Here is a 21,130-nt window from a genome sequence, read left to right as displayed (position 1 = left end):
CTGGTTTCTTTCACTTAGCAGAATTCTTTTGAGATTTATCCATGTTGTGATGTGTATCTGTAGTTGGTTCCTTTTTATTGCCAAGTAGTATTCCATTGTATGGATGTACTACAGTTTGTTTATTCATTCATAAGTTGATGGACATTTGGTTTATTGGAAGCTTTTGGCAATTATGAATTACATTGCTATAAATGTTTGTGGAAGGTTTTTGTGAAAACATTTGTCTTCATTTCTCCTGAGTAATGTCTAGAAGTGGAACTGCTGGGAAATATGGTGTATATTTAATTTTGTAAGAAATTGTTTAACCAAGTGGCTATGCTGCTTTTCAGTCTCATCAATAAAGTATGAGAATTTTAGTTGCTCTACATCCTCCCTTCAACATTTGGTAATGTCAGTTTTTTATTTGAGCTATTTTAATAGGTGTGTAGCAGTATCTCATTATGATTTTTATTTGTATTTCCTTAATTTGACTGACAATGCTGAACATGTTTTCATGTGCTTATATCTCTTCATTGGTGAAATGATCGTTCAAATCTTTCCCTGGTTTTTTTTTTTTTACTAAACTCTTTGTTTTCTTGTTATTGAGTTTTGAGAATTTTAAAATATTCTGGATGCAAGTTCTTATCAGATAGGATTCACAAATGTTTTATTCCACTCTTTGGCTTATCTTTTCATTTTCTTAACCATGTCTTCAGAGGGATTAATCTATTTTTAAGACTCAAATTTTTATGTTTTAGGTATCGGGAAATAAAAACAATTTATATTTATGCTTGCTTAAAGATTTCTTACATGCAGGGTTAGCAAGAATGTCATTCAAAACCCCCCAAAATCCATGATAATTTTTACAATAGATTTATTGAAAAAAAAAAATGTAAAGCAGCAATAACACAAAGGCTTTCTAAAATACTAAAATTATGAGCCATGTTAGTTCCAATATTCACAATTATTTATCTGTGTCCTGTAGTTTTACAGTATGATTACTTCTTGTAATAGAAAATTAAGGTATAGAACGATGTTTATGAACTTTTCCTTATGGCTCGTTATAACACCATTATAATGTCAGATGAACAAAAAAAAGCTACCAAGAGTGATCACCGATAAGTCCCGGGGATAATGTCATATTAATTAAATAGAGTATTAAGTCAATACTCTACCTGTCGTTATACAATATTTTAACATTTTCCTTTATTTGTTGAGATCAGCTAGGCTGATGTGATAGTGACAATCCGCAGATCTCAGCGGCTGAACACATAAAAGTTGATTTATGGCCTTGTAGGGTGATGGTGGTGGTGTGTGGGTTGCTTACTTAGTCTCTCAGAGTCCCCCATGGTGGAAGCTCAGCCTTTGGAACTTTGGTTGGGGAGCACAGCAGGGAAAGAGCGAGAATGAAGACACCTGCAGGGCTTTTCACGCCTCACTGACAGAGGTCTTATCCACTCACATTTCATTAGCCAGAATTGGTAACATGGCCCTGTGTAATCATGAAGGGGCTGGAGAGCGTAGTCTCCCGAACATTTAAGAAGTCAAGGAGAAGCGGATATAGTTGAGCACTAATAATGTTTATCACATTTTTTAAAATAGCATAAAAGGTAAATTAAAACCACATTATTTAAATTAGAGACACAGTTGGAGGTAGTTTTATTACTTACTGTCTGGGAAACCTTGGACAAATTACTTACCTCTGTGAGCCTCAACGACCCCATCTGAAAAAGGGGTGATAGTGGTAGTTAACATTTATCGAGTATATATAGGAGCCGGATCCTGTTATAAGTACTTGACATACATTAAATGCTTTAATCTTTACAACTCAGATGCAGGAGAAACTTGTTTATCACCATTGTTACTGATGAGGCAATTGGGGCACAGGGAGCCCAGGTAACTCGCTGACCCAGATAACTTGTGAGAGCTAGTCCTGTGATTGGAACTCAGGCCTCGAGTACCAGCGCTGCTGGGCTTCATGACTAGGCTCTCCCTCCTCTTTTGGAGGTAATCTTACCTGTTTGGATCGTACCTCATCACTGGACCAGTCCACCTCTGCAGTGATAAAGCATCCTCCTCTAATTCCTGCTAAAAATAGTATTACGTCAGAAAAGATGAAGAGGGGTGTGTGTGTGTGTGTGTGTGTGTGTGTGTGTGTGTGTGTGTGTGTGGTTTGTGTGGACAACAAATTGTTTGTGCCATGTATCCTTTCTCTCTCGTAGGCACCCAGGAACAGATCACTCCCTATATGGATTTTCATTCTGAAGGCCAACTGGATGCTCTGGAAGTGACCCCAAAGTCCTCCTAGGGTGACAGCATTGACTCCCCACCTTAGATAGGAAGGGCCTGTCAGGCTGTCTCTAGTGAGCCTCCAATTCCAGCATATGGAGGGTTACGGTCCCCACAGCAGCTGACATGTCCTTTCTCATCACATCTCCACATATATCAACAAATGCTCACATGCTAGAAGATTGAATGAACTATGCTGATGACTCTGTGTAATTTGACTTCAATGCATTGCAAACTCAGATCAGTTTTAGGTAATCATATCAAGCCACTTCAGGACACTGTGTGTCAGCCTTCATGTTTTTAACAAGATATGATGCCAGGTTGAGTCCAATGCAAATGCACTTGAAATTTTCACATTCAGTTAATGAAAGCATCTGGAATGTCTTTAGACCACACAGGCATGCAGTGCTAAAATGGGCACATTGCAAAGTTATTTTCAAGGGCTGTGACTTCTGTTCTGCTGAACAGAGTAAAAGAGATAGCATTTATGAGTAAAAAAGAGTATTTTTCCTCTTCAGTTCTCGCATTCATAGTTTATGCAGCACATGCGCAAGAGAAGGGCCCATTGAGGGAACCAGGAAACTTTCCAATGCATACTATGTTTCCTTTTGGTTGTTCTTACTCCACAATTGAGGCTGGAGCTGCAGAGGGAGCATTACTGGGGTAACTTCCTGGTATGTCGCAGTTCGATATCTTTGTCTTCCAGCGTTCCATGAGATATTACTAACAAACTATGAAAAACCATTCTCTGGGTATGGATTGCAGGTCAGCTTGGTGTTACAATTTAATTCTTATGATTGGGTGGACACATATTTTTTATAGTATTTATTTTTTAAAAATGTTTTCAGATAACATATACTGTAGTATGAAGAGAGAAATCATTCACTTCAGAATTAAGCGTTTTTTCCAAGTAAATGCATAAGCGACTTCTACAAGAAGAGTAGCTCAGTTAACTCCTCTGTATACAGAGATAAGAGCACTTATCCACCTGCCGAGGGTATTGGGGAGCTAGTTAATTGTCTGCAAAATGCTCTCAAGCTCCCAGATATAAGAAGCCACACTTTCTGTCCCCAGCATTACTGTTACAGTGTTTTCTGATGCCATAGAGAATCTGATTCAGAATTTGCTTCCAATATCTTGGAAGATGGGCCTGTGTTTTGAGAGAGGAGCATCAGTACTCATTCAATTGTTTAAAAATTGTTCAGCTTGCTGTGATCTAATGTAGTTTATGTTTAGGAGTGGCGTGCTGGCAAAAGTCATGTCTTTTATAAAGCCATCCCAAATAATGTCACAATTTTCACTCAGAGGAAGAATCCAGGAGCAAACCAGTGATTTCTCCAAATTTCTTTTACCTTTTTTTTTTTTTTTAAAGACCAACTTCAAATAGCATTTTATGCTTTCTTCCACTGAATTAACAACGGTCTGGAGAAGGTATTTCGATCCCTTTAAAGAAACCTTTTATATTATGACAAACCCATTCACTTTTCAGTGCACGCCGGATCTGGATGACAATCAGACGTGTAAGTGCTGGCTGGTTCCTGTGCCGCGTCCCTGCCACCGCTCCCACCGCCGAAGGCTATGGTCACTATTAAAAGAAACATGGGCTCACTGCTTCTGAGCTCCTCCTCCGAGCAGAAGAATGTTAAACTAGACATCTGCCTGCAAAAACAATCAGCTAAACATATACTCACTCTCAAAGGAGGGCCTTGTTCTGCCTGTCTCTTAACTTTTGGAAGAATGGCTTTTTCTAAATGAGCTTTGGAAAAGCAATAACAAGCCAAGCTATCCACCTTACACTGATTTCTACATTAACATAGTAAAGGTACATTTTTAATGGTGTTTGTCTTTTATTAAATGGATCCTTCTATGGTGGTAGTTAAATTATCAGTACTTATGTAATGTATAGTACAACTATCATATATGATGATATTAATATTATTAGAGCTAAGGACTTATGATGTATTTAGCACTGATCTTATGTAATCCTCATAATAGTCATATGTGAGAGGTATTATTTTGATTTTACAAATGAAAAAACTGAAGCTTTGGAGAGTTTGGTTATCTGCAAGTGGAGAAGCAGGTATTCCAGGCTGTTGTCAACAAGTGTGTGGAAGCCACCAGCCTCTACCGGCTAGAGTTCTAGAATATCATATGCTAATGTTTTTAGTGATAATCAGAGGAGTTCGTACTTCATCGTTGGCTTTAATATTATCTTTACAGGATGAGAAGATGGTAAGCATAACATCTGTAGAGTTTTTTCAATAGAAGGAAAATTGAGTGAAAATGAAAGGTGGCCAGCGGGGAAAAATGTCTCAGAAAGGTTTCCGAATTCATACTTAGTGTCACATCCTTAGGCTAAATGGCAATGTAGAGAAACTGTCACGAAATGATAAGGATTTTAGGTTACTAAAGTGCAAATGAAACGAGAATTATTTCTGTGAAAACACCAGCTGATTTCCACTATAGAGATTAGGGGATCAGAGAGCAGGGCGAAAGCAGTTAAGGTTCAGAATGTTCATTTAAAAATATACGATGACCCTTTATTTTGTAAATAGTAAGAATAACTAAGGTATTGGAAATCTCTTCTAGAATAAATTATTAACCCTATGGTGGAAGAGACAGTGGACGGGAGGTTAGGAGGTACAGATTCTGGTCCTGCCTCTAATTAGCTAGCTATGTGACCTTGGATGAGTCACTTGACCTCTCTAAATTTCAATTTTTTTCATCTGCACAGTGAAGCCTCTCATTCCTCCCTATTCTAAAATTCTCTGAGTCTATGAGTCAAACTTGTCTCATCTTTGTTCATGGCTCAATTTTACTTTTCACATACCTCTTGTGGAATTGTCAAGGAATCAACTGAAAATGCAATTCACTTCTCACATGAGTTTTTTTTGCTCACTCCACGCCCCCACGCTGCTGTTTTTAACCCCTTTGTCATTAGGGAACACTTTCAAGGATAGAGAGAAGTAAGTAAGATGGAAATAATTTACCAAAAGACTGAGTTTTACATTTACATGCAATGCACTCCTGTCCACTTTGCCATCTCTTTGATCGTTCTGCTTTTCGATTATTCTCTTATGTCGGATTGCTTTTTTTTTTCATTTACCACAAAACGGTTTTTAAACATTGTAACTTTGAAAACTCTAAATAGAAGATGGATTCTTCTATTTAAATTAGCAAGAAACAAAATATTTTTAGACTTTTACCTTCTAATTTTCCATGTGCAATGATTAAAATTATTTTAGCTGACAGAATTAATAACCTGATAGAATTAAAATGTCTTAGGCAAATTATTTACGGCTTAACAGCAAGTATATTAACAAAAACTGCATTGGTATATTAACAAAAACTGCATACCAATCTCCTTCATCATTGAAAATATTTTAACGTTTCTTTTTGGGAGCATATTTTAAAACAAATATTACAAATACACAATCACTACTTTATAAAAATGCACCGTACTAAGGAGGGAATCCATACTCAGATGATACGAAAACCACAAAAGAGAAAGAAGGCCCAGTCTGCAGCTGCCTTTGAAACCTCAGCCTGGTTTTTCTGGAAAACAAAATATCAAAACACAGAAAAACTGAGAAGTGTGTAAGACCACCTAATAGAAGACAATCCTCACATCTCAAGGTCTTTATGCAGAGTCCAAAATGTAGAAATCCAACATATAAATATATATTTTATCAATAATGTCATTTACCTTGTGTTTACTGAGTGCAATAATTACCTGTGGCCTTCCAGTGTTTGTCTCGAGTTTCTCAATCACATTCCTATTGACATATTTAGCTTATATGAATTACTAAACTGATTTCAGCCATGGACAGACACTTCGCTTGGTGTGATAGAACCAGTAGATGTTAACTGCTTGTTTTATTACTCAGGCCCATGCACAAGGCTATACGTTCTGTTCCAAATGCTTAGAATTTATTTATACTTGCACTAAACATGAATGGCCTAGGGCAGGAATTGAAACTGTGTGGCATCTATGTGAGCACTACCCTCTCCAAAGACTAGTGCCCATAATTGATCATAACTCTATTTCCTGCTGGGCTGAACTCAGTCTCAGAATCCTTCTAAATAGCAGTGAATGCGCCCGCCATAAGAAAATAGAAAACTATTTGCTGCCTGTAGTCTAGAATTAAAATATCTAATTAAAAGCCTCACAGGCTTGCCTCTTTCCTTATTATATTGTGATTGCCTTTTCTGAAATTTTCAAATCTTTCATTTTCATTTTGACAAGTAATGATTTTTTTTCAAGGAAAAATAAATGACCTTTTATTACATATTTTTGAATTCCCCACAGCCCCTCAAACACTTCTAAATACACATTAGGGACTCAGTAAGTCTTTATTTCTTGAAGAGCCTAAACACTAGAATTATAAGACAGAAATATCACATGAAGCCGGAGTGGACCCGGTCTCAGGTGTATCGGGTGTCTGTTCTCTCTAGGTCCTCCTGGAAAGAATCAGGCACCAAATGGCCCCAGTGAATTAAGTCCTGGGAAACTGGCAGAGCAAAGAAGAAATGTGGAAGTTCCAGTTCCTTTTGTGTTACAAGTTTCCAAAATATGAGGAAATATGCCAAATGCCCTTGGCTTTCAAATGATAATATACTCTGAGTTAATGACTAACAGGGAAACGCCCACTGAGCCGTTCACAACGGTCTTTCCGAAGTCAGATCCTGTTGGCAAATGGCCAAAGAACCCTTCTCTCTTGAGCCAGCCAGCCACTTCTGTGGCCAGGAAGCACTTTGCCATCAACGCAGTATTATAAAAGTGAGCAATTAAAAGTACCATTTGAAATTAATCAAATAACTCCACTGACTATCCCAAAATTTGTCTTTGAAACACATTTGATTTGGGGCCCTGACTTGATTTTAGGCGAAACTGTTTCTTAACTCAAAATATAAATATAAAGATAAGCTCGAAGTCGTTTTCTAAGAAGAGAAACAAAGATAAGATTTTTAAATGGTCTATTTTATTTACATTATCATATTGGACAAATGATAATGTTCTAAGGCTAATTTTAAGACAAATGCAATAAAATTACATGAATTTCCATTAAAACCGCACATCCCTAAAATACTCTGGTTGGTGAATCTGCTTTATTTCAGATTTTGTGGGTTTCTAAAGTAATTCCTTCTTTAATTAACATCAACATATATGATGCTTTCCTCTGATTCCAGTAAATACACCCAATTTGCAGCTGAAGAAAACAAAAAACAGTTAAAAGGTTCCAACGATTTCTTTGATGCAAGTGAGAACATATTTAATATAAATTTCACAGTCACTCATTTGTTCATGTAACATTTACTGAGCACCTGCTCTGTGTCAGGAACTCTGTTAGCTACTGGGGAATAGAGCAGGGAACAAGATAAATACAGTTTCTACTCTGTGGAGCTTACAATCTAGTTGGAAATCGTGCCATTAAACAACTACAGAAAGAAATAAGTCAACAATTGAGATAAATGTGGTGCAATCAAATAAAAGATGCTTACATCTTTTGGTTTACTTATGAAACTATGGTTTCCTGCAGAGGTGGTTTTGATTACCTAAATTTTGATCTGACCTCTAAAAGATGTTTGAGTTAAAATAGAAATAAAATTAAATAGAAAGTCTAGTATAGGCACGCTAAATTGTTACTTCTGAATGTATCTGTGTTGAATATAAAAATGACAAAAAAACTTTAAAAAATGCTAGTCATTCTAGAGATACTTTTAACCAAAGCGGTTTCCAGGGAGAATTCACGACTGCTTTAGGTTAACGGTCATTGGCTTCATGTTCAGCCCTCAATTAAACTCTGAACCTCAATTGTTATTACTTAATTGACTTGGTTATATTTCATGTCAGCATTTCAAAATGACCTTCCTTTTAAAAAATAAAAATTACCCTGACGTAGTACCTTGGGTCTTTGCTGAGCCTGACATCGTTGCAGCAGCCCCACAGTATCTTTATATGTGGTTGGGCCTAGAACTTGCTTAGTTTTGCAATCACGAGGGTACTCTGTAACATCCTCTATGATATGAGACAGCTCCAGATAAATCCAAGTGACGAGGGGAAAAGAATGAAAAACTAAATACATCTGTTGCCATGATTATTATTAAAATGCCACATAAATCCACTGATACCCATTTTATTCTAAGCACAGGGAATTAGTCTTAAATACCTTGAGTATCACAATTAAACTTATTTTTAAAAAATGCTATAGTATCTTTTTCTTACATTATGTGACTCCAAATATTTAGTTGTTCCAATTAACTAGATGGAAACATAAATCCCCCGTACTTAGACATGAAACGACAATAAGAACAAGTTGGATTTAATGAGTCGGGTTTTATATAAAGTAGGTATGACGCCAAGATCGAACTTTGGTACACTGACTGAAACAAATTAAGGCATCAAATGAGCGTTTCCCCTCCCCCCTGGACTGTGGAAAAGTTTTAAAAGTCTTTTTGAAGTACTTTGATCAAGCTTTGAAATCATTTCAGTGGATTACTATTGTATGAAAACTGTAATTTATAGTGCTTGACCTAAGCAGCCCTTTGTCTCACAGCCATATTCAAAACAATAGCAGGAAAGTGAAAAACACAAGGGGAACCCGAGCTGTTCTGGTTATTATTTAATTCATAATTCCATCTTCCTTATTTAATCTTTGGAATCCAGGCACGTTCTTAGTAACACAGGTTCAGACTATGTTTGCTATAAATACATAGGAAGGTTGGTTTTGGGTAAAACAATGAGATGATCCAAAGACCCTTCCTGACCTGAGAGTGACTTGACAGACAGGTTCAGAGAGGTGATTCTCTGTAAACGGTGACACTGCAGGCAAACTCTCATTGTTTACCTTTTGGTTTCCTCTCTGTTTAAGCCTGCTTTGTTCCTTAACGCTAATTGAGAATGTGCCAGTTGGGAGATTTTCTCCTCCCATCTTTGTCACAAAATAGTTATGCTCTGAGGCAACTTGCTTCCATCAGATCACATGAAAAACGACAGGCTGACCCCCAAGATGAATGAGCTACAAGTGCTTCTCTAAACCATACAGGCATTTTACTATATTGATTTGTAATTTTTATCAGCTGCACAAAACCACTCAGGCTGAAAGTAGCTGTAAACCTCACATGTTCTTTTGGCTCCTTTTGCCAAAACATTTAATGATGGCCTAAAACTCCTGTCATATTTGACGCTGTAAAATCTTATTATCTTAGTTACAAGTTTTATAACCTTTCAGGTGCCACACACACCCTTGAATATTCTGGCATGTGGAGGATGCTTAGGTATGCTTTTCCTCAGATTATTAGGTCAACTGCCCCCCTACCCCAACCTCCACTCCAAAGAGTGGACGTAGATGGAATGGATTTTGGTCCTGGGATCAGTTTCTAGAGAGAAGAAACAGCCAAGGAGTAGTGACAAAGTGCAGACTACATGTCCACGTGGGAGGAGAATGGCAAAGGCTAGTGAAAGGGCAGATGGCCGGGAAGAGGTGGGAAGTGAGGGGACAAAACACCAGGTCTGTCGCAGAGAACAGGTTCAAAAGAGCAGACATCCAAGGTAGCTCCGTCCCAGAGAGGAAAGGAAACAATGGGTGTAGCTCCTTCGTGAGAGGCAAGTGAATTAACTGTTCACTAGGGCGCTGTGCATTAATTAGTGTGGCCCACCAGGGAACATTTAGTGAATTACCTCATCCAGGGCTCTAAGCAAATCCCCTGGCGGCATCAATGAGTTAATGCACCCCCCAAAGACCAATAATTTATCATCTTTTCCAGGGTGGAATCAAGCCTTGCCGATAATGAGCAGGTACACACACCTATAGTTAAAAGAAAATTATTTCCCCTGGAGATCCAGTTTTCTACTTTGGACCCCTGAGCCTTCCCTTTTACATTCAATTTTAGGAATCTTTAGAAGAGTTGATATATACCTCACTTAGTAGGCAAAAGAAAAAACAATTTTCATTATGTTTTTTTTTTTGGGGGGGGTGGAATGTTGGGGGAGGGGGAAGGAGTCTGTGAAGTCACCTTAAATGTCAGTGCTGCATCAGCTTTGCTCTGAGCTGATCCCCTGCCATACTTCCAACAAGGTCTCTTACTTGTTTGTGAAAGCAGATGCTTGGCAAGTCTATATATGCCAGAGAGATCATCATTCAGTTTTACGTTTTATACACACACCGGCTTTCTGGGTTGGCATAATTCATTAGCACAGTTTGCAGAGAGCTCCATAAAACAAGATCTGGCTTTGTTAATGTTCTAATGACGACAGCAATAAAAAAAATGTTGTCATCCCAAGACTATACTTTCCAGGGCTGATGTTTGTATTGTCTAAACTCAAAAACCAAACAAGTAAACAAGCAACACACACAGATATAACACAGATAAGTATTTCTAACATAAAAGAAAAAGAACAAGGAGGCTTTAAACTTCCAATTTGAAACATTACTCTCTTCCCCTCATAACCCTCCAACGGGAAAGTCGTAGGTATAATAATCACATTAGTTCTTGTGTGGGGAAAAAGCTTCGTTTTGAATAACTTGCAACTTTATCAAAGTATGCACAGTTGACTGCTAGTTTGTTTTCGACTTTTAAGAGACACATTTTAAAACCTTACTCATAAAGAGGGGGTGGCGCCTTTGCCTGAGAACACCAGTACCTTCTCATAACACATTATGTCAGGGCACCGGGAAGAAGACTGAGTACGAAGTGCAAACATCACCTTTATTTTTTAATTTATTTGTGCGCCCTCATCATAAATTTGTTTAATGTAAAATAAACAAATGCTTGACAAGGGTTTAGCAGGGTTTTCAACATCTGTGCAGATAAATGTAATTTATTCCTAATGAAGAAAAAGCAGTTTAGAGCAAGCCATGAAAACTGCTTTTAAAAACAGTTTTAAGGCATGTGTGTATGTCTGTGTGTGTGTGTGTGTGTGTGTCGAGACAATAGCAGTGGTTTCAAATCATTCTATTTCACTCACAAAAACTGCATGGATGCATTTTACAGTGAGACAGAAGTTTGCCTGTTACTTACTTATCATTTCATGGTCTTCCTCTTTCTTTTTTCTTTTTTTCATTTAATGTAACCCTCAGCAGAGTTAAAATCCATATGTTCAGACCCAACCTGTTTGTGTCCTTCAAAAGGAAAAGCAGTAGGCAGACTTTTGCAAACCTTCTTAGATACAAAATGAACAAAGTACTAATGGCAGAGTCTTTTAGAAAAACCAAGAAATGTATATAACTTAAACGTGTTTGTAAAAACTTACATTTTTATTAATATTTCCAAGCTCACCAATTCAGCATTATACAAGTCATTATGTTTTGTCAACATAGGGGCAAATATTTTACTAAATACATTTTTGGGTATCGATTAACCTTTAACTTCTTCAAAGATAGTCTTATAATGACTTTATTGATGTTTTGCTTCAGATTGCAATTTGATTCGCAGCATAAAAAGTGAATAAATTAAAGTGAACAAATACAAACTCTCCTTTATTTTGCCTATTGAAAGTCACACTAGGTTTATTTTCGGTACACTTCATTCATTCAAGCCGAACATTTCTAATGCCTAAATTCTTTGAGTGTTATATAATTACGTGGTATAAAACGCAGATAAAAAGGAGCGTACAGAATGTGCTTTTAAAAAATTTGACTCATAAAAATGCTATCATACATACTGACAACTAGCCCTGTTTAAAAATAAACTCTTGTCAGAGCTGGCACCGAGCTTCGAGTGTCACCCCTCGGCCCCCAAGCCAATGCAGAAGTGTGGTTTCCAAACACAATGTAACTAATACTTTCAAGTGAGATAAATGGAAAATGTTTGGTGTTCAAATAAGTATTATAAAAAGAGGAAATTCTCATCAAGTATATTTTTCAGCTTGGCTTAAGAAGTCAGGAAACTGTTAAGACTGGACAAAACAAGCATGCAGCCCAGGCTGTCTTTGAGGTCTACTAGAGCCCTGCAGGTGAGGGTGAAATTTTAGTTTCAGGCTTTATGTCTTCAGCTTTGCTAGGATTGTGCTAGATTATTCCATGACGGTAATGCAACACTGGGTATCTGTGAGTGTATGTACGTGAAGAGAAAGGGGGAGGGGGAGAGAATGAATGGAGGCTTAGGAAAAAAAAAAAAAAGAGGGTGATTCGGTAACTGGGAGGAGAATTGAAAAATCACACCTTTCAGTCCACATTTTTTCTTTTGTTCAGTATTCAAGGAGAAACCATCCGGAAGGAAGAAAGATTATGACTATCTATAAACTAACTGTTTGACAGAGACAGAAATGCTGATAATGAGTGGTTTGTGTCTGTAGTTCTTGGCTGTTCACATCAGCAAGGGATGAAGGAAAACAGAAACTCTTGATATGTTTGTCTAAAGAGGTAGTGGTGTGACCACGAGCAGCAAGAGTTCAGCTGGAGTTCAGGGCAGATGTTGCCAGGAGTTGACGCTGCAGGAAAGTAAAATTGCTTCCGGATTCACCTTTTCCTCCCAGCTTCTCTTCCAGGATCATTGGGGTCAGGCTATGCTATGGCATAAGGTGACGATGTCTGTGGGGAAACAGGCTTTGAGCAGGATGCCCCTCTCCCGGTTACAGTCCAGCTCCTGGATAAATCCGTACCAATAGATGACTAGGCCTGGCCCAAATCTGCGAGAACATGAGAAAAAAACACATGCGTGTAATATCAACATAGTTCCAAAAAAAGTAATCTTTGAAGCGCTGATGATTAAGTGACGTTATTGCATAACATTTTAATTTCGGTGGTTGTAATTATGACCGAAAGAGTTGAACTTACACCAAAGAGCTTACTTAATACAAGTAGTATCACTGTGGGCAGATTTATTACCTTTCTTTCAAGGAACCTGAAGTATTTCAGATATATGCACTACCCTAATTACCTTTCAGTAAGATGTTATGTATGAGCTTGGGCTGATGTGACTACTTAGTTGATGGAGGATAGAACCAGAGTCAAAACAGTGATGAGCTGGGGAGCACCAAGCCTGGGATTTTAGTCTCTTAGCAGTTAGAAGAACTCTTTCAAAAATGAAACAGTTCTTTTCAACTGAGGAAAAAGAAGAATGTTTGAAATATAATTTAAAAAATGGAACGACTCAAGGTCTTCTTCTGGTTCTGTTCTATTTATGCGCCAATAGGGTCAGAAGTCCCGTCTGTCACCCATTCTTTCCAGTCTTCAGAAAAAATAAATCCATGGGACAATGGAGATCCCTCATAGAAACCTTCTCCCCGACTCTTCATTCTCTGCATTACAACCTCTCTGAGTGTAAAAATGACATGAAATTTGGTCATAGATTCTTATCATAAAAACAAGGAATGATGTCTCATAGATTTGTGACAAAGTATAGACAGATGCAGGCTTAAAACCTAAATCTTTCTAAATTGTGTCTCCGAATTATCTCCAATTTGGTGAGCAGCAGACTCAGGAAGTCGCTCTATAGACTACTTCACCCATCAGGAAGTTGAGACCTCTAGGCTGGGTTCATAAAGATGTAATCACTATCAATCACTGTGCACACAGAGATGTTTTGCACATCAGTTTCACGTTTTTCCTACTGAGAGTACTTAATTAAAGGGCAGCACTACTTTTGGTGTCGTGTTGCAGGAATTTTACAGTGAAATCATAAATTATGAATGTTGGGTTAGTAAAAGGATGTCTAAAAACAGAACTGCTTTCTGTATTCTGACATTACAGCAAGCTGAACCACTCTAGGCCACAAAGCTTTTCTTTCCATGATTTATTATATGCTGTAGCGTACTTGCCAAAACTAACAGTACAGGATGGGCTGCGAGATACTGTATGCACAGGAACAAGTTCAACTGGATGTCATGGAGCGGTTTATTTGGGGATTCACATCAGTAAGGTAGCCAAGTTAGATGCAAGAGTAATTAAAACTTTTTGCATCCCCTCCATGCATGGACAGAATCATGAGATGGCAACTGAACTTGTCCTATGGGACGCAGGTGCCGTGCACAGATGAGACGCCTTGAAACACCAGGCCCTGTGACATTTGCCCAAATTCAGGGCTGGCTGCACATGTCCTCTTCTTCCTCAGTATCTTCAAGGAAGTCTCCTTTGCGGTCAGAAGAATTCAGCTACATTGGCACAGGGTGTGCGGGCTCCGGTGCTTAAGTGCGCACGAGAAGCTCACACCTGGATGAGAACTTGCTTCCATTTAACTCAGGGTTTCTTAGTAACTTTTATTCACAAACAACTGTCTGCAACTAAAGCATAGACGATTTGGAATTTTGTTTTACACAAACCTCTGTGATTATTATCAAATGATCTCGAATTTGTCAAAACAAGTCTGGGAAGAGCTGTGAGTCTGAGAAGCCTCAAACCTTCCCATCAACAAAGCAGCCCTGAGTCACAGCCTCGGCAGCCCTGTATTGAGCTCAATACATTCCTCCATTGTATTATGCAGCCATTCCGGAGACCATGATGTTCTTTGAAAGGCACTGATATTTTTACAAAGGGAGAAAAAATATGTGATCCAAACAGTCATGGAAAAGAACAAAGGAATATATGGGGGTCATAAACAACAAGCCCAGTGTTTTAAAGATTTAATAAAACAAAAACACGTATTATCAGCACTGAGAGAGCAAGAGCAGCTTGTACCTTCCCGGAGCAGCTAAATCATAAGCCAAAGAACATGAAGCATGACAGCTCTTTACAAAAATGGCATTTTCTAGGCAGAAAAGCCAGGCCTGGGGAACACCTCAGTGACCAAGAAAATGGACTTGTTTCACTTGTGAGGCAACAGATGAAATCTGCGACTCGAAAAGGGTTTTGCAAGAATGTAAATCTGAATGTTTCACGTAGTGGTTCACTACTAGGACCCCCTGAAGGTGGTAACATGGGTCTGTGAACTGTTTTCAGTACCTATGACTAGTGACTCCTAATGAAGCTCTGCCATGTATCTAAGTGTGCGTTTCTTAGCTTTTGGGTGAAATTATATTAAGTACCACTAGCTCTCTCACGTGGCTCAGAAGCTCTGATCGAAAATATGTGCTTAGTCAATTAAAAAACAAGGAAAGACAACTTCTCTCTCTAAATGGAGATTGGCAGACAGAGGCTTTCAGATTATGTGGACTTTGAGTGGCAAAAATAATAGAAACCTTAGAGGGTGACAAGTTTGGAAATTTAATAGCAGAACAAGATCTGGCTTTGTTCCTGATACCTACTTGAGTGCATTTCTGAGCTTTTTCCAACTTCTCAGAATCCAGAGATTATCAGATGCTGGCAAGATAACCTTTCAGCAAGTTACCTGTCTATGAAGAGGCTGACCACATTAAGTAACTTTATAGAATTAATTACTTGGTTATCTGAATTAACAGCAGGGAACACTTTGGTTGACAATTTGAAAAGCAAAGCAAGTCAACTCTAGCGTTTTCTTCTAAAAAATGTATAAGACGGGAGAAGGAAGAAAAGGACCTACGAAATTTTTATGTAGGTCAAGTACCTGTTTGTGGGTTGAGTGATTTCATGTATTTGATGCCTATTCCCATTTTTTGGTGACAGTACTGGACAAGAATGAGATCACTGGGAAGGCAAACATAACCTTTGTGACCAATAAAAATCAAAGAAACTATTAACGGTGTTTAAAAGAAAACAGAGTCCCTGGGTCTGCGGGAATGTGCAAAGCAGAGGGCTGGTCTGCTACCAGGAGAGCAGCCTTCCCTACCAGCCCGGGGACACACAGTAATGGGATGTATACGGAGATCTGAATTGATTCTGTAAACACATTTCAAGGTTGACTATAACTTTCATGTTACCATACTCATGGTCAAGTAATAAGATCAAAGACTCCAAATGAATTTTAAAAACTCCTGTGGAGCAGACACTGGAATGTCAGTGACTTTTGAACAAGTAATTTGCCTGCAAATAAAATACCACCAAATTAGCAAAAATAACAAATACCTCTTGAAAAAATGGGAGGTGAAAGTCAAGAGCCATGACAGACCTTGAGGGTATGAAAGATGAGGTTCCTCATAAATAATGACAACCTTATAAATGTGTTTGAAATGTGTTCCTCTGATTTCCTCCCATTTTATTTAGAGAAATTAAATAGGAGACTGTAGAATGAAAGCTGGGTACCCTTTTGTGGCACTTGTATGCATCTCTCCCAGGGATTATCTCTGTTTTACCATTTGTCTCTTTGCTATATTGTGACCCTGTTGAGGGCAAAGCCCATGTTTTATTTATACTTGTGTCCTCCGAGCCTAGCACAGGGTGCCTGGAACATGGCAGATACTCTCGAGGACAAGATGGAGAGCACGGAGTTAGTGAATATGGGATCCGACAGCTTTGAGCTGGTGACCGAATCGGTGACATTTCAGAGACAGGCACGGTGGCAGAACTCAGCCGTTATCATAGCTTGGCATTTTTATTAGTGACCAAGATGAGTACACTAATTGCATACTTATGGATCATAGTGATAATTAGTAACACCTTCACAACACTATGTACTGGACAGTGTTCTAAGCACTTTACACATTTTTGACTCATTGAATTCTCAAGTCATCTCCACGAGTTAGGTACAATTATTGTCCCATTCTACAAATGAACAAATTGAGAACAGAGGCTTGGAGCAGTTATTAATTATAATACAATTATATATTTATGTGTAAGTAATTATATATAAATAACGTATATAATTACATAATATAATTAATCTTGCTAAAGGTCTCATAGCTAAAAAGTGGAGGAACCCGTTTTAGCACCCAGGCAGTCTGGTTGTAGGGTCTGTAACTGACTCACTATGATACAGTGATCAGCCTGCTAAACAGGGTGACAGAGTTTTACGCTTTAACCAGAAAAGGAGGAGAAATGCACTCTGCACCGGTTAGATCACACCTAGAGTGTTTTTGGAGGGTTCTGGTGTCATATTTTAAGGAGAATATCTCTAGCCTGGAACTGACCCAGAGGAGAACTCAAGGATTTTTGAGGAACTGTTAGAGAAACAGAGTATGTGTATCTTAGAAATGGGCACTTGGGGTGATAAAGTGCTCATTCGCCATCTTCTGATTTTTAGGGTTACTCTTAGAGAGAAGGGATTCGACTCACGCTGTAGGTCTTGAGCACAGACTCAGGGCAATGTTTGAAAGTAACCAAGAATTGGATTTTGATTCAACATGAATAAAAATTTTTCTACAATTGCAGCTTTTGAAAACATGGAGTAAGCTGCCTGGCAAATTAGTGACATTTCTGTGACTGGATCTATTGAATCAAGGCTGGGCTTTTATCAATTTAAAAAATTGAGCCAACATATAAAAGTTGGGAGTTTTTACACGAAATCTGGCATATTCACCTTCTCTTGAGAAATAAACTGATAAAGCAATAATCAGTTGGCGCTAAGTAATGGCTGTCCCCTTTAGACATGACATATGTTCTCAGGCTTGCCACAGTCTCCACCATTCTCTGTTACTCCCCAGTGCGGGGGCTCAGTGCCAGGTGACATTTATCATCACGCTTGTACTAGCGATTTTCTTCAGTTGTAGAGACCCACTTCTTCATACTTACATCTCTATCAAATTTGGGGGAAAAAAGATCATCTCAGAGGGTTTCATGTTTCAAGAAAAAAATACAAGAGGACACATTTCTTCTTTTCTGTCTTGCCTACTTCACGCATTTATTTTGCCCACCTGTCCCCTGCAGGCATTGGCGTCTCGACCCCTGCCTTGAGATCTAACTCAGAAGTTCTCAAACTTGGGCCAGAGACCCTTCAGGGATTGTGAAGAGATTGCAAGAGATCCTTATGGGCACCAAGCACTATCCTCAGACAGAAAAAAATAAAAGTATCTTCTCTTATTTTAGGAATGTGGATTAAAAAAAAAAAAAAGAATTCACTGTATCTTTCAGTCATTATGTATTTTCTAAGTATTTTTAGATGGAATCTAAAAGCACAGCTATAATCGCTGACGGGGGGAGTTAGCAAAAATTCTTTTTGTTTATTTTAAAGATTTTCAAATTTGGCAAGACTATGGCCATTGTTCTAATTGGTTCGATTTCCTTTTACAGATGTATGTGTTATGAAAAGGTGACTACGACACACAAAGGAAATTATATAATATGGGTAATGTTAAAGATGTATGAAAATAATTAGCAAATTTCTAAGTAACCTGTCCCTGCACATAAAGTTCATCTTCACAGTTAAAAATGACCAAGAAGGAAAGATACTTGGCTAATGCGCCAGGTCCTATGTAGAACTCACTCTATTGAGAGCAGTCTCACCATTGCTATCTATAGGAAGAGAGGTACAGAAGAGAAGCATCAAACTAAACTGGACAACAGCAGTGATGAATGAAGACAGTGGTGGTGGTGCTGGAGCTCTTTCCGAGTTGTAACTAAGAGCTGCAGAGAGATAATGTGGTGGGCTGACTTCTAAGATGGCCTCGATGATCCCTGCCTCTTGGGACTCATGCCCTTGTGTAATCCCCTCCCCTTGAGTGTGGGCTAGACCTAGTGACTTGCTTCTAACAGAAAGAATACAGCAAAATGACAGGATGTCACTTGTGTGATTAGGTTATAAAAGACAGTAATTTCCATCTTGCCGTTAGACACTCTCTTGCCTTCTCGGCTCACATTCCTTGATGAGGAAAACTGCCATTTGGGCAAGGTCCATGTGGCTGTGGCCAATAGCCAGCGAGTTACTTTGGCTTGCAGCCCAACAGCTCAGGAGGAACTGAATCCTGCCAACAACCACTGAGTGAGCCTGGGAGTGCGTCTTTCCTCAGTCAAACGTTCAGATGAGACCACACACCCTGGACCTCTTGAATGCAGCCTGTGAGAGCCAGTGAAGAAGAGGATCCAGCTAAGCTATGCCCATATTCATGACTCACAGAAAAAGTGAGATAACAAATGTGTGTGAAGTCATTTAATTTGGGAGTAATTTGTTATATGGCAATAGCTAACTAATATATACACTACAGACCTGAGTAATCAAATACCATTCTTCACATATGCAGTAGGAAGAGTCCTATTAGCTATAGATTTGCTTTTTTTTTTCTTCCAGTTATATTTGCACCCAGAATTTATAGCAGAAGTGGTTACTGAATGAGATTATTAACGAGCAGCAATTCTTCCTCAAGGCAAACCAGCTGAAGCAAGTCTGTGTTTTTACATTAACAGAATTTCTTGGCTCCTGACTTAGAGTATATACCAACACCCCTCCCTGCTGCATATTTAGGATGCTGGGGTTACCCAAAGAAGTAATATATATATATATATATATATAACGTTTTCTCTAGTGCTGCGGTTTTGTTATTAAGTTTGGTTAAAAGGCTTCTGAAGTGGCAAATTTGAGGGGGGATGAAGATAGGGTATGGGAGACTGGTCACAGGTAGAATACTTTGCCAGTTGAGGACTGCTGACAACCAGGGAGGAGATATTAAAAAAAAAAAAAAAAAAAAAAAAAAAGCCCAACTGTGGGAATCCAAGGCTATTTGGTGTTGAGACAAAAAGACTGTCAATCTCAACAGGTGCTGAGGACATGCCAGGAAAAATAGATGCTGGTTACATTTTGTTCAGTTAAGAAAGGCAGTGTAATCTGTAAGATATTTTTAAAAGATTGTCACCAAGAATGTTTTAAAAATGGTACTTTGGAGAATAAAGTCTTAGTTTTCCAGAAAAATGTAGCTATCCTCAGATAGTCTCTGAGGGTGTCAGATTGTAAATGTTGGACAGAATACTGTATAATTTAGAAGTCATGTCTTTCGGTCCAAGGTTTTCTATAACTCTCTGAGAAACTCAGAGGTACAGATGGAAAATTTGGGCCCCCAAATTCAGGAAGGACTTGCTTATTTCTTTCTTAACTATATATGGACATATATAAAACCTCTTCCTTCCTTGCCACACCCCTATACTATCCTGTAATGCAGGAATTACTTGGATGGTATTTTCACTTATGGAGAAAAGAGAAGACTATTAACTTCCTATTGTAAGACTTTTCTTTGAGGCACCTTCTTCAGGGAGTGCTGAAATGAAAGGAAGGCGCAGGAATTTAGAGATTTCCAATCAAAGTGTTAGATATCATTTTGCTAAATTAGCCCTAACGACCAACTACCTGGTGGTTACCTGAGGCCCATTTAGCTTCTATGTCTCCACAGATTCAGAAGGCCCTTGGCCAGATATTATATCTATAAAGATGCTGTCTAAATACATACAAAATGGTTTCAGTAACCAGTAACAAAGAGGTAACTAATATTCATTGCCCACTTATTATGTGACAGGCAACGTTTCAAGCACTTTTACATGTGCAGACTAACGATCACCCCTATTTTACAGGTGAAAAAACTGAGGCACAAAATGGGCCAGGCTTTGAGCCCAAGCAGTCTGGCTCTTTGGCTTGTGCTTGTAACCACTAAACTCTACTGTCTCTTATTATGCCTTTTACTTAGATAGCAATTTATAACAGTCATTCAGCTTTTGAAAAATATTTATGTCACCTGTAAAGGGGAAAAGAGAAGGGGCCCGGAAGGCAGGCAACCGACTAATCAAAAGCCTGATATATGAGCTGGGATTCACCTGTCTACAAGGAATAATTCTTCAGGTATGAAGCCAATAGTTTCACACTAAAAAAGTTCATTTAGCAACTCATTTCGATTTAAGTGTCACCATGTTTAGGAAGTATATGGAAAAGCAACTTATAATTCAGGTAAAAGAAACAAGAATTATAGAATCACTGCATAAAGTGCAGAGAAGAGAAATGTTTCCTTCTATGAGAGGGTTCAGAAGTTATGGAGCAGAATCTAAACATGAAGAGAGAGGAGTAAATTCAGAACATTGCCGCAGCCTGTTCATATTATTGGAAATAAACAGCTGGAATAAGTTATGAGGAGAACTGAGGGAAGCAGTGGGTCTAA

The 21,130-nt window shown here is 38.4% G+C and overlaps 1 protein-coding gene across 2 annotated transcripts in view; it reads right to left on the bottom strand.

Moving 5' to 3' along the window:
* Positions 1–11,493: 11,493 nt before the first annotated feature.
* Positions 11,494–21,130, bottom strand: part of CUNH15orf41 (chromosome unknown C15orf41 homolog) — a 207,290-nt gene continuing 197,653 nt past the window's right edge. For both annotated transcript variants that reach the window (XM_023527730.1, XM_011354878.2), the window contains exon 11: positions 11,494–12,898. In XM_023527730.1, the coding sequence (XP_023383498.1) occupies positions 12,769–12,898 (130 nt within the window). In that variant the 3' untranslated portion in view covers positions 11,494–12,768. The remainder of the gene's footprint in view (positions 12,899–21,130) is intronic.

This window comes from Pteropus vampyrus, unplaced genomic scaffold, assembly GCF_000151845.1.
Source record: "Pteropus vampyrus isolate Shadow unplaced genomic scaffold, Pvam_2.0 Scaffold19, whole genome shotgun sequence".
NCBI classification, from domain to species: Eukaryota; Metazoa; Chordata; class Mammalia; order Chiroptera; family Pteropodidae; genus Pteropus; species Pteropus vampyrus.
The sequence above is the reverse complement of the archived record's forward strand: the minus strand, read 5'-3'. Positions and strand labels throughout refer to the sequence as shown.